Source organism: Lycium barbarum, chromosome 11 (genome assembly GCF_019175385.1).
Source record: "Lycium barbarum isolate Lr01 chromosome 11, ASM1917538v2, whole genome shotgun sequence".
Taxonomy (NCBI): domain Eukaryota; kingdom Viridiplantae; phylum Streptophyta; class Magnoliopsida; order Solanales; family Solanaceae; genus Lycium; species Lycium barbarum.
The window spans coordinates 9,975,051-9,988,670 of record NC_083347.1 but is presented as its reverse complement, the minus strand read 5'-3'; the positions used below and the strand labels follow the sequence as shown (position 1 = coordinate 9,988,670).

At 31.6% G+C, this 13,620-nt stretch overlaps 2 protein-coding genes across 2 annotated transcripts; both read left to right on the top strand.

Annotated features, from left to right (window-relative positions):
- The first annotated feature begins 1,535 nt into the window (after nt 1-1,535).
- LOC132618250 (heavy metal-associated isoprenylated plant protein 2-like) lies at nt 1,536-3,186 on the top strand. Its single transcript, XM_060333312.1, has 3 exons — nt 1,536-1,672; nt 1,792-1,945; nt 2,734-3,186. The coding sequence occupies exons 1-3, from the start codon at nt 1,667-1,669 to the stop codon at nt 3,006-3,008; spliced, it is 435 nt and encodes a 144-aa protein (XP_060189295.1). The 5' UTR covers nt 1,536-1,666; the 3' UTR covers nt 3,009-3,186.
- Nucleotides 3,187-10,620: 7,434 nt separating this feature from the next.
- Nucleotides 10,621-12,316, top strand: LOC132618228 (heavy metal-associated isoprenylated plant protein 41-like). The gene is made up of 3 exons (XM_060333290.1): nt 10,621-10,985; nt 11,442-11,574; nt 11,786-12,316. The coding sequence occupies exons 1-3, from the start codon at nt 10,980-10,982 to the stop codon at nt 12,073-12,075; spliced, it is 429 nt and encodes a 142-aa protein (XP_060189273.1). The 5' UTR covers nt 10,621-10,979; the 3' UTR covers nt 12,076-12,316.
- The last annotated feature ends 1,304 nt before the right edge of the window (nt 12,317-13,620 follow it).

Below are 13,620 nucleotides of genomic sequence, written 5' to 3'. Positions count from 1 at the left end.
CTTAAATTAGTGGAAATAGCTTAGCTAATTAATTTGTGTCAAAAATGTAGGCAGCAAACTGCTACTTCAGAAGAAATCCAGATTTATGCTTGTTCTTAAAATTCATTAAAAATGGTGTACCATTTGTAGGTACGATATTCCCCTAATTTTTTGTTGTCCACTCACCAGAACTAGTTAAAAGTCTAACATCAAGTTTTACTGGTTAGATATAGTATTTGACCTAACGCTATTACTAGTGAATACTCCGTAAGTTTTTATAATTTGAATAAGTCAAACATTTTAGTTGTCAATTTTATGTCCCCAGGACTAGAACAAATAAGAAAGCACTGGACTAGTTTGTTGTTTTATCGCCACTTAAAAGGAAATTGGAAAGGAAGAAACAATTCAAGTAAGACAACTTTGGAGTAATATCTCTTTTGTGATTATCTGTACTTATTAGTCTGTTTTATAAAGAATAATATAATATTTATTTAAAAATATTAACTTTAAAATTTTCATTTATCCTTAATAGCATGCTTTTGTAATCACAGAATTCTTAATTATGTCATGTTTAAACTTTAAGATATAAAAGTATTTTTATTTTAAAAAAAAATAAAATTGTTCCCAATCAAACCCGACCACATAAATTGAAATATATCATCATAGCACTAAACGGCAAAGACTTGAAAGGATATAAATCGTTTAGGGGAGTCAATAAGCTTTGCCCTTAATTAAGTCAACAAGTCAACCTTTCCAACTCTAACTGGTAACTATAGTTCAATCGTTTGAGTTGCTTGACTGCAACTAGCTGGGCCGTAGAATTGAAGGTTTGCCTTGGTTTATTGGAAGAATAATTAATGGTGCGAAACTGAGGGGTCATTTTATTTGGGATTTCTTTTAATTACAAGAGTTAATATACCCACATAAAATCAGCTTAATTTTATGAGAGCTGCTAAATGACCACACCAATTTGACCAAATTTGGCCACACTTGTGTAAAAATCACCATAACTTCTATTGTACAATTTTAAATTAAGATAAACTTTGAGAAAAAAGGATAGAAATGACATTAAGTAAGCATAAATTATTAAATTTGTCCTAAATAATCATATAAATTTACCTCATTAGGGTCATTGTGGCCAAAATAGTGTGGCCAAAAGACCTTTTCGTAATTTTATATGATGTTTGATTGAGATTTGAGGAGGCTTAATATCTCCACATAAAAGTAACCATTAAAAATAAATCATTTGGTTGTTTATTTTTATTTTCCACATAAATAATAGTACCTGCATAACTTATGTGAGATTCTTATAATTACTAATCTACATTACAATCCCTACATTAATCCCTGCATGGATGGATTGGACTCTTAATTACAGCTAAGAAGTGCCATTTTAGAAATATTTTGCATCTTTCATTTCCCATGCAAGTACTGTTTTGTCCTACACTCCCACTAATGAGACAATATTGTCTTTAGTTACATAATTGACTATGTCTTTGATTGCGATTATTGAACCTTCATTATTGTATGCTGTGTTGGCTGTCTGAAGGGAAAAAATGTACTAAGATTTTTCCACAAGATTTAAGGATAAATACGAGGAGAATTAGATCAAGCAAAAATTGTGAGCTCACACCCTTAGAAGTGTCTAAGACAGTCCTAAAGGAGAAGTTTTAAGAGGAAAGGAACAATGAAGGTATTGTACATTTTGTAATTTTTTTTAGCATCTAAGAAATGCACAACAAAATTGTAGCTCAATTAATAAGTTAGTATAATTGGTGATAAATTTGTTGCTGCTATTTTTCTTGGGTGCAGACAAAGGTGGTTGTTAATGTGTTATTGAATGGATGTCAATCTCGTCCAAGTATGAAGAAATGTATTTTAGGCTGTTTGAAGCCAATGGTACCTTGCCTGTTTCAAGAAGCTACGTGCAAATATAAAGTCATGAAAATTGCATCAACTTTACCAGGTAACAACATTATTGGATTCTTAAGCATCATATCAGAGGTAAAGGAAAACCTTAAAAAAAATCACATTTCTATATAATGACCATATTTAGTACTAGGTAATTGCCTAATAAGTACTCCTCCTATATACTACAGTATTTATTGACTTTGTATTGTTCAAGGTGTCATCATCTAATAAAATTTTAAGATTTTAGATGGAGTAATTTCAGAGGAAATAAGATCTTTTGCCCTCTTACAATTTGAATAGAAGAAAATTACTTTTTCAAATCTCTTATGTGTTTTTTTTTCAGGTCTCTTATGTGTAAAAAATAAAGATCTCTTTTAAAAGAGTCATAAAACTAAAAAAAAAATTGTAAAGGCTCAAAAATCCAATTCTCTCGTAATTTCATGTGTCACTTAACTTTATCCACCCACGTAAAGTCATAGAGCTAGTATTTTCTTAATCATTGAGTTAATTGGATGCATATTATATAACAGTAAAGTAATCACCTTGATAGGTAGATTTGTCGTTAGCGTGGGTAAAGTTTAATGACTTTAATGTTATAGTTGGCAAACTTCAATTATGTTAAAAGAAAAAAAAAACATTTAGTGATTTACTGTTATAATGGGGTAAATTTTGTTAGTGATTTTACTGCTATGTTACAATAAGTAAAGTTGTCTCTTAAATGTAGCAAACGAGTTTTTGAGTTTACTGTTATAGTGGAGACAATACCGTAAAATAAACCCGGTAGTAGATAGACATTTTTATTTTTGAAGGATTTAATTATGACATGTATAATGAACGTTGCAGGGGTGGAGAAAGTAAGTATAGAAGAAGAAAAGAAGTTGCTGACCGTGATAGGAGAAGAAATAGATACAGTAAAGCTGGTGAATGTACTTAGGAAAAAAGTGGGATTTGCTACTATTGTGACAGTTGGTCCTGAGGAAGAAAAAAAACCAGCTGACAACAAAGAAGAACCACCACAACAGCCATGGGTATGTTATAATCGAGAGCTCCCCATGGTTGAGATATATGAAATTAGAGATCCTTACTATTATAACAATTCCTGCTTCCGCTTTTGGTGAGGGAATTTGCACTTCCAAAGATATATAGACAAATAAAAAATATAGAAAATTTGAGATTGAATATTAATTGCGTTGGCAGCTTGACGTCTAGTGTGTTGCACTTTTTAGTGGTTTATATGAAATCCGTACTATGTACTCAGTAGAGTTGAAATAAAAAATAATACACAAGTTTCCCTATTTGCTGTCTTGCTGCATTAATTTCACAAATTTATGATGCAGTGTGACAATTTCTCCAATGCGCTAAAATACCATAGATTTGCCACTATATTTCTTTCACAACTAATAATTTCCAGCAAAAGATAATATGGAACTACAAAAAAAAAAGGAATTGTTTTGGCACATATAAAAAATTTCTCTTTTCAATTGTGAACAGAATTTTACACTACCAAAAGAAGAAGTAATGATTGACTATAATTACAGCCTCTAAGTCTAAATTTATATGCAATAATATACACAGCGCTGATGGTACGGATATGAAAGGTCCCTATATTCTGCAGGATTTTAGGTATATATATTGATGACGTAACATTTTCTTACACTATGATTTATGGCTAAGGTTGCGGTAGCACTAAACCGCTCTCACTTAGCTAGCCTTGGCCATTGAAGAGATATTACATTCCTGGTGATGAGTGTTGAGTTTGATCTTTTTTTTTTTTTTTTAAGCAGTGTATAATGTTCTTCTTCTTCGACCATATTGCTAAAATTGCAAGGGACAATTGCTCTACGTTTGGGCAAATTTATGTTAGACAAAACCATATTGGGTCGAATCAAGATTGTAAAAAACCATATCGGGTGGAACCAAGATTGTAAAACTACTGCTGTTTCTTACATACATTTAGTGCAAGTCAAGTCATAACTTCATTGTAATTTTAATGAAACAAATACCGTGTTTTGTAATTTTAACATTTGGACTGGAGTTACTTGGAAATTACCTGAAGAGTAGTGGTCATGTTTCCTGAAAAGTAAGCAAAAGGAAAATTCATTATCAAAAGAAAATTATTATGTTTTATTCTATTTTTGCCTTGTCAAATTTATTGTCTTTGTATATTGAGACTTTCTAAGTGAATATACCAAAAATTTAGACCCCCGTTTGAATAATGCAAATTAAGTTGACTTGTAATTGGAGCAAATAAAGCTCCCTTTGGATAAGCATGAGCTGATGATAACACTATCTCTTTTTTAAAATACTGACGTGTCTCATTATACTCATAATGCATGACAGCATGACTTACGTACTCCAAACAACCACAAAGGATGTCATGGTATAATTAGAACCAAAATTTTAAGGTAGAGTATCCCTCCGGTACCTATTACCTCCAACACTACTAAAAAATAGACAAAAATTAACTGCGTCTTTTTTTGTGAAAACCGACAGAAAATCAACGCAAATGATCCGTCGACTTACATTTTGTCGCTTTTCAAGTGACGGATTCTGTCTTTTTTTTTATTTTTTTGAAAATAAAATAATGAAAAGCAACAACTTGAAATCGAACCTGGTTATGTTCTATGGCATTAAAGGGCTCTACCATTAGACCACTCATATTCTTTCATCAAATACTTACATTGATTTAATTTATACTTTTTTTTGCTCTAAAATTAACGGACTCCGTCTATTTTTTATTTAAAAAAATAAAAATTCAATGGAGTCCGTCGGTTTTTTTAGAAAACAATATAAAAAATAATTATATTTTTCGAGCATTTTTGAGAGAAAAATAACCGGTGTAGTCCGTTAATATTCTTAAAAAAAAAAGATTCAAAAAAATTGTAGAAAAACCGACAAAATCAGTCGGTTTTTTCATCGATTTTTGCCAGTTTTTTAATAGTGAGTTGCTCCAGTGCCCTTATTGATTTCCAACACGTGTCACTAATTAAATCTAACGGATCAAATCAGTTCCCCTTTTGTCAAGTTGTGTGAGGTTGCTCTCATCATTTGTCAAGTGGATTTTGGGTCCCAGTTTTCAACAAAAGAATTGCTGACACTATTTCTCTCCCCCCATATTCCCATTTTGTTTACTTACATCTTGTTTTAATACTTTCTCTCTCTCTTATTCCAAGAATATATTCCTGCTCACGTAACTCTTTTTACTTCTAGCAATTTAACATTGATTGGCTGTTTCATTATTTTTCTGCCAAATACTTTTATTATTTTCTTTTCCGAGAAAATACCAATCTTGTAGTTTCAAGAAATTTTAAAATTTTCTCTATCTTTGAGTCCCTAAATACAATGATAAATGATATTAGTATAAGTTTTAGTATTACCGTACATGCAGAGATTTTGGCATTATGTATCTTTTTCATATTGAAATTATTATTGGATAAATTGTCTTCCCTTTGGAAGCCTATCGTAAAAAATATTGAAAAAAAAACTGTATACATGGAATACACAAAAATAAATGTATGGCAAAAGTAATCTAAAAAAAGAAACAAATGAACCCTTAACCTTCAAAGATACTTAAAAGTTAAATCCACCAAATAATCTCAAGAGGGGAAAAAAACAGAAACAAAGAGAGCCATTAATCTTGAAACCACTCAAATAATTCAATTTTTGTTGTTACCGTGAATCCCCATAAACAAAAAAACAGCCATAAACAAAAACGTATTCATCACTTAAATACAATTTTAGACCCATTTTTGGTCAATGATTTCTAACATAAATTATTCCTTGATAGTCAGTTATTATTTGGCCATGCCGCTCAAATACATAAAAGAAAATTGACATCAGCATAGAAGAATTTTATTGGGATAAAGAGAATAGCTTTTATTTTGTACGTCACGAAAACTCACAAATAAAAAGAAAGAAATAAGAGAAAGAAGATAGTTCAAAATATGAGGAGAGAGAATCCTGCTAGGGATGGGAGACTTTGGTTCACACGTGAGGGCTCCACATTCTTCTTCTCACTGAAAAGTGGGACAGGAAAAACATTTGGCAAAATATGAGAGGTCCCTCACACAACTAATGTCTGCCACGTAATATTTGTGTCTCATGCAGAATTAAATTTCTCGAGTTGAATGGATGTCAAATAATTAGAAGGCCATGTAATTTTTTTTCCCATTATTTAATCATGAAAAGGCCATAACCTGTCCCACACGTATAAGAGATCTGGTAGAAAGATAAAAATTCTAAATATTTCATTATTTAACAAGATAATGTTCCTGCAGTTGTACATTAAAATTCAGTGATATTGGTCCATACCACGTGAAGTTAGTCAAGCGTCAAGTCATACTTTAGTAGTTAATAGCCTTAAATAAGATAAAATTAAGAGACTGCGACGCGTTACTAATCTTGATCTTTTCTACCCCAGTAATTTATTTCTAGATTTATCAATTGAGTTTATGTTATATGTACGGCCAGTATAAGACATTTTTCCTAAATGAAATCTACAAGTAAATCTTTTAAAATATGGAAATTATAATCACTACTAAAAAAAACGGAAAAAATCGTTGACAAAAACCGACGTCTAGCGTCGGTTTTTTTAATCAAACCGACGGGAAACCGACCTTTTAAGGTCCGTCGGTTTTCATAGCCTCGCTTTTTGAAAATCGACGGACCGCGTCGGTTTTTTCCGACGGACTGCGTCGGTTACGTAGTCCGTCGGGTTTTATTCAAAAAAAATTAAAAAAACCGACGGACAGAGTCAGTTTTATTAATTTCAGATTTTTTATCTTATATATAAATAATATATATTTTATGAAAAAACGACGCACTGCGTCGGTTTTTAATATAAATTTTTTTATTTTAATTAAAAAACCGATGGACTGAGTCGGTTTTCCGTCGGTTTTCTAGAAAATTTCCAGCATGCAAATCATGCATTTTCTGCAACCACACCTGCATAGAAACCAGTAACAAAAGCTGCTCAAAACTAGCATTGAAATGCTCCAAATCAATTGTAAAAGAGCTACAACACATAAAATCACCCTAAGTAATAATAAAACACATCAAACACTAGCTAAACACATCAAATACAATCTAAATAAACCTTCAAAGTTCAAAAATATTTAAATGTCCAACCAAAAGTACCATTAACTAGTTTTAACATAAGTCCATTATTAAATCCAAACTACTACAACTGATCATCCGGTGTCCGGGCTACGTAATCACCGTCATCATCATCTTCTGGATCGGGGGGGGGGGGGGGGGGGAAGGGGAAGGGGGCACACCAAATTGTCCACGTGCAATGAAATTAACTCTGTGTGATCACTACCACCTGATGACATCTGCATACATAAAATTAATAACTCAATAATGATATATTGATCGTAGGTAAAAATTTAACAAGTATAGAACTATGTTATTATCAAGTAAAGAATAAACTAACATGCAACTAGTTATCATCCCACTCATCCTCGCTTGTTTCATTTTCATCAGATGATTCTTTCTCATCGCTTGTTTCAGGTCCATCGGTCGATTCTTCCTCAACATTTTCTATGATAGTTACATCATCCTCATCAACTTCTTCCAATATGTATTGAGGATGTTCCAAACTATTTTCTAACTCTGTGTCAACCGTTTGATAAATAACTGGTACATCATTTTGATATGCCACATCTAATGCATTATCGACCTCAATCCTCTCTACAGACTTAGTCTTTATAACCACCCATCAATCAGCCTTATCCCTACGCAAAGGATATGGAGCATAATACACTTGCTAAAAAAGTATTTTTTTAGCAATTTAGATATGGTAGTGGAAGGTGACTATGGCCGCACAGTGATTTAAGGAGAAAAAGGGCAGATGACTGACGCGTGTCACGTACTCGACGATGATTGCGTTAGCATGGAATGTGCTTCCCATTCACAACTCATGACTATCGAAATCATTTTTGTTTTCTTTCCCTTGCTTTTCTCATTTTCTTGTACATGTAAATAAAGTTGGAATAAGTTACGACTATTAAAAAAGGCATAACATGTATATAGATACCTTCACTTTAAATTCAACTAACGGGTAAACAAGTCAATATTGAGAATACACATTTAATCATCTCAACTTGATTAAATATTCCATTTTAAAAAATGCATCATTTAGATACAGCTAAGTTGTCTAGATATATATTTTTAAAGTTAGAATATTTACGGAACTAACTTAAAACAAATTAAAATATCTAAATAGATATTATTAAAATTGAGATATTTTGAGCCTGTTTGGATGGGCTTGTGCCTATAAGCTGAAAACAGCTTATAAGCTAAAAAAAATAAGTTGGTGTAGTCTAACTTTTTTTTTTTGACTTATAAGCTGTTTTCAGCTTATAAACTGCTTTAGATAAGCTAAGTCAAATGGGCCCAATTATTTTTTTTAGCTTATTTTTTAGCTTCCGGTTTGAAATACTTCATACACCGGCAATGAGAACAAGGACACCTAATTACCCATTCATTTTGAAAAGGGTGAAGTGTCATTGCATGTGTTATAAACCCATCAACACCTTCAACAAATTCATCATGTACACCCACACGATTACTATTATTCATATTATACATGCACATACGATTCATCTACAAAAATATACCCACAAATTATTGAGGTTATAGAAATATATTATAACTTAAGAATTCTAACTTAAAATATAACTTAAGAAAACACAATCCCAACCATTTCTAACTTTGAATTCTCAATAACAATTCTAACTTTAATATAATTTTGAAAAGCACAATCCCAACTAATTCTAACTTTGAATTCTCAATAACAATTCTAACTTTAATAACTTATGGATTCTAACTTTAATTCTAAAAATTGAAAAGTAAATCTAGTCAAATAAAGTCTACATTTTAGTTTTGAGATTATAGAAATATTATAACTTAATAATTCTAACATAACTTAATAATTCTAACTTTGAAAAGCACAATTCCAACCAATTCTAAAAATTGAAAAGTAAATCTAGAGAAATAAAATCTACATTTTAGTATTGAGGTTATAGAAATACTATAACTTAACAATTCTAACTTTGAAAAGCACAATCTCAACCAATTCTAATTTGGAATGAAATTCTAATAACTTATGGAATTCTAACAAAAAGCACAATCCAACAAAAAAAAAAACTAGTCAAATAATTAAAGTATACATTTTTGCACATATTCAACATCAATAATATTACAAAGAATGATAACTAAGCTAACACAAATACATTGACAAAGCACATGAAATATAGCACAATCTCAAGCTAAAAAAAAAATGACAACTAAATTAGTCAAATAAAGTTTACATTTTTTTTCACAAATTCAACATTAATAACATTGCAAATGATGTTTAACAAAGCTAAATAGACTAGCATTAGGCCTAAAATCTACAAATAAAACTAAAATTAAAAGAATTTTAAATGCCCTAATTTAAGAGAAACTAACCTCAATTTATTAACTTCAAAATGGATTTGGGTTAAGTGGGAAGGGGCTGCTGCGCAGGCAGCGGCGCTGGGCGGCGGAAAATGTGCGGCGGCGCTGGGGGGAGGGGAGGGGGGCGGCGGGTAGGGTTTGGGGGAATGGGGGTTTTAATTTGGAAGAGGGAGCAGAAATGGGTATGAAACCCGTCTGCTATGAATTTAAAGAAAAACCGACTCTGTCCGTCGGTTTTTTCCGCACATTTGACCGGATTTTGACCCATATTATTTAAAATATTTTTAAAAATAAAACCGACATCGTCCGTCGGTTTATATTAATTATTATTATTATTATTATTTTAATAAAACCGACGTGGAAGAAACATATTCAAGTCAGACAACAGTTAGAAAATACTCTATTTTGTGTCTCTGTTTAGTCTTTATTTATTAGCCTGTTTCAGAAAGCAATACTATTCTATATTTGAAAATAGTTACCTTTAATTTTCTGATTTAGCTCTAGTGACATGCTTTTATGGTTACAAAAATCTTATGTCATGTCTACAATCAGAAATTATATAAAGAAGATTTAAAAAAAAAAAAAAAATCGATTCCCAATCAAACATCACCAAATAAATTGAAATACAATGTGGTACTAAACCCGAAGACTTGAAAGTATACAAAGCGTTTACTGACTCGGTAGTATGAACACTTTGATAAGCTTTGCCCTTAAGTCAACCTACTAGAAAGTTCCAACTCTAACTCATAACCAAAGTTCAATAGTTTGAGTTTCTTGACTTTTTATTTGGTACAATTAATGATGATCAATTCGTCATCTTATTTTTTTAGGGCAAGTCCACAGCCCTTCTTGGGGAAAAATAGAGAAATAAAAAAACAATCAACAACTTACATGTCCAGACACAATAAGTAGCAAGGTACACCAACTAGGCCGTGTAATGAGAAGTTATGCTTTAGTTAAATGGAAGAATAATTAAGATTAAATAGCGTTCACTTTTTATTTTTGGACTCTGTTCTTTAAATATAGCTACTATCATCGAGTTTAAAATTCTAACAATAAAGTTTCATAATAATGTCCAAAATCCCACGACAAGAACTATTTTTAATTATAGGACTTTATTAGTAGCTATTTATGAATTCTACCCAATAATTGATGGTAACTGATAATCTCTTCTACATTCAACCAACACCGCGGGAAAAAGTTGTGCACAGGAAAACTTAAAAAATAGAGAGAGAAAAAAAAAAAAGAGAAGACCTGTAAAAAAAATTGTATACTCCAACGTTCTACAAAATAAGAGAAGTCACATGGAGTGACTCTTTAGTCTTTACAGCTAGAAAGGGATCGTTTTAGAAATATTTTGCATCTCTTAATTCCTCATGTAACTACTGTTTTGTCCTACTAATGAATGAGACAAATTATCATTAGTTATAAATGTAATTAACAATATCTTTGATTGCGACAATTTATACGATGTAATGCCGTGGCGGCTGTCTGAATAGTCCTAGAAATATATAATTAGTGTAAGATTTTTCCGCGTGATTTAGGTATAAATACGAGGACAAGATCAATCAAAATTGTAAACTCACAACCTCCTAAGTGTCGAAGACAATCAAAAAATTCCAAAGGAGAAGTTTTAAGAAGAGGGAACAATGAAGGTACTACTATACATTTATAAGTCTTTTTCATTAGCATATCCAACAAATAGTCTGTTTGATCAAATTTTCAAAATCTGTTTATTTTGAAAAGTGTTTTCTATCAAAAGTGTATCAAAAAAAATATTTTTGAGGAGTAGCAATTTGTGTTTGGCTAGTAAATTTGAAAAACACTTTAACCAATATTAGAGCAATAATTTGTGCTTGACACCAAGGTTTCAAAAATACTTCTCGGAAAAACTACCTTTTTAGGAAAAACAACTTCTGTCATTACTTAAAAACACTTACATTTTCTTTTGAAAAACTTGACTGAATATCTCAACTCTCTAAAATAAACACGTTTGACTTCCTAGAAGTTTGGTTGAACAGGCTAAAAGGCACAACAAAATTGTAGCTTAATTATTAACTAGTATAATTACTGATAAAATGTGTTTTTGCTATTTTTCTTGGGGGTGTCAGACAAAGGTGGTTGTTAATGTGTCAGTGAATGGAGGTCAATCTCGTCCAAGTAATTGGAAGCGTATTTTTTGTTGCCTGGTTCAAGACACTTCATGCAAGGATAAGGCCATGACAATTGCAGCAACTTTACCAGGTAATAACGTTACATTACTTGTATATGACAATAACAAGTAAATATTTATGATATAAGAACTAATTGGTAACTTTGTCAAAATTGTAATTGACATGTCATTACGTTAAATTGCACTAATAGCATGAGGAAACCATTACAGTACTGAAAGTGTATATAACTTAAATCGTTTATTTATTTAGGATATAACATGGGTATATAAATAACATTGCAGGGGTGGAGAATGTAAGTTTAGAAGCAGCAAATAACTTGTTGACAGTGATAGGAGTGGGAATAGACACTGTAGAGCTGGTGAATATACTTAGGAAGAAAGTTGGATTTGCTACTGTTGTGAGTGTTGGTCCAGCGGATGAAAAGAAGAAAGAAGACAAACCTGCTGATGACGAGAAAAAACAGCCAGTTCCAGGAGTTTATTGTTGTAATAATAATCAAGTGCGCCCTATGGTTGAGGTGTTTGAAATTAGAGATCCTTACTATTACAACAACTCATGCTATCCTTGGTGATAAACTCAGATTAAAATACGAAGAATTATAGTATATTATGAAGGTATGGTGATTGGGTCAAAAAAAATAGTATAGAAAAATTGAGATTGATTCCTTATAAGCACATTAATTATCGTCTTGTCAATTGTGTTGGCTTGACATCTAATGTGTTGAACTTGTAGTGGTTCCTGGAGTGCTTACTTTTGTACTTAGCAGAGCTGAAATTAATTAAGTGTAATACACAATTTTCCCAATTTGCTTCAACAAATATGTGATGGTGTTAATGGTGTGAAAATTTCTCCAAGATTAATGTCATTCATATATCCTCCGTGGTTTCAAATGAAACTATATATGCACTTTAATTAGCATAAGGCGTATTGAAGTGTTAAGAGTGTTACTGCTACATTATTTCTTTCGCAACTAATAATGTTCCGGTAAGAGATAGTAATAAGGAATTGTTATAACAATAAAAATTACGTCCTTGCACTTAATTTTATATATGGCCGGTGTTTGATTTGATCGGGTGCAAAATTTAAGGGGGGAAAACTATATTTTTAGCACATAAAAACTTATTCTCCAACCAAATGACCCAAAAATATTTGATTTTAAACATATCATGACACATTTTGCTTAATGGCGAAGAGAGTCTGTCAATTTCAATGGTAAAATTGATGTAACAAACCAGCTCATGCTTATCCAAAGGAAGCGGCTATATTAATTGCACGTACGAGGTCAACAGTTTTAATTCCTACGCTTATTTGCTCCAACTACAAGTCATCTTTGCATTATATTCAAATTGGGTCCTAATTTTAGGCCTATTATATTAGATATTCATTAAAAATCAAAATATAAGGAAAGACAAACATTTGATAAGGAAAAAAGGAAGAAACATACTAATAATTTTCTGTATGAAAATTTTCCTTTTGCTTATTACTTTTCACAAATCAGGACTACTAGTAGTCTTCAGGTAAATTTCTTCGACATTAAATTTCCGAGTAATTCTAGTCCAAATGTTTAAGTACAAAACACGGTTATTTGATTTGCCAGCTATTACAGTCGATGTTTCATTTAAATTACCATGAAGTTATGACTTGACTTGCAATCAATATATGTGACAAAATAGTAGCGTATGGTTTTACAATCTTGATTCGTCCAATATGGTTTTGTCTCTTGCAGTTTTAGCAATATGGTTGGAGAAGAAGAACAACATTAGCGCCCAGAAAAAGAGATCAAATTCACCATTCACCGGGTACATACTATCTTTCAACCGCCAAGGCTAAATGAGAGAAGTTTTACCGTTTCTTGTGAAAACCTAGTGTTATCGCAACCTTAGCCATAAATCATCCTATTAAAGTTTTTTACATTATCAGTATATATAATTTACTATTTTACTAGTCGGTTTTGTAATTCAAAATCTCTTGTTCATGTAACTTAGTTTTGGAAGGAATTACTTATAATTTTAGTCAAACACTACTTTCTCATGTTTGGTACTGTAAATTTCTGTCCATGTTGGATCAAATAGTCGAAAGGCCATGCCTGTCAAACACGTGTGAGAGTCTGAGAGAT

Coding starts and splice junctions, on each gene's coding strand:
- LOC132618250 (XM_060333312.1), top strand. Junction 1,946..2,733: donor AATTGCATCAACTTTACCAG/GTAACAACATTA, acceptor TGAACGTTGCAG/GGGTGGAGAAAGTAAGTATA.
- LOC132618228 (XM_060333290.1), top strand. Junction 11,575..11,785: donor AATTGCAGCAACTTTACCAG/GTAATAACGTTA, acceptor ATAACATTGCAG/GGGTGGAGAATGTAAGTTTA.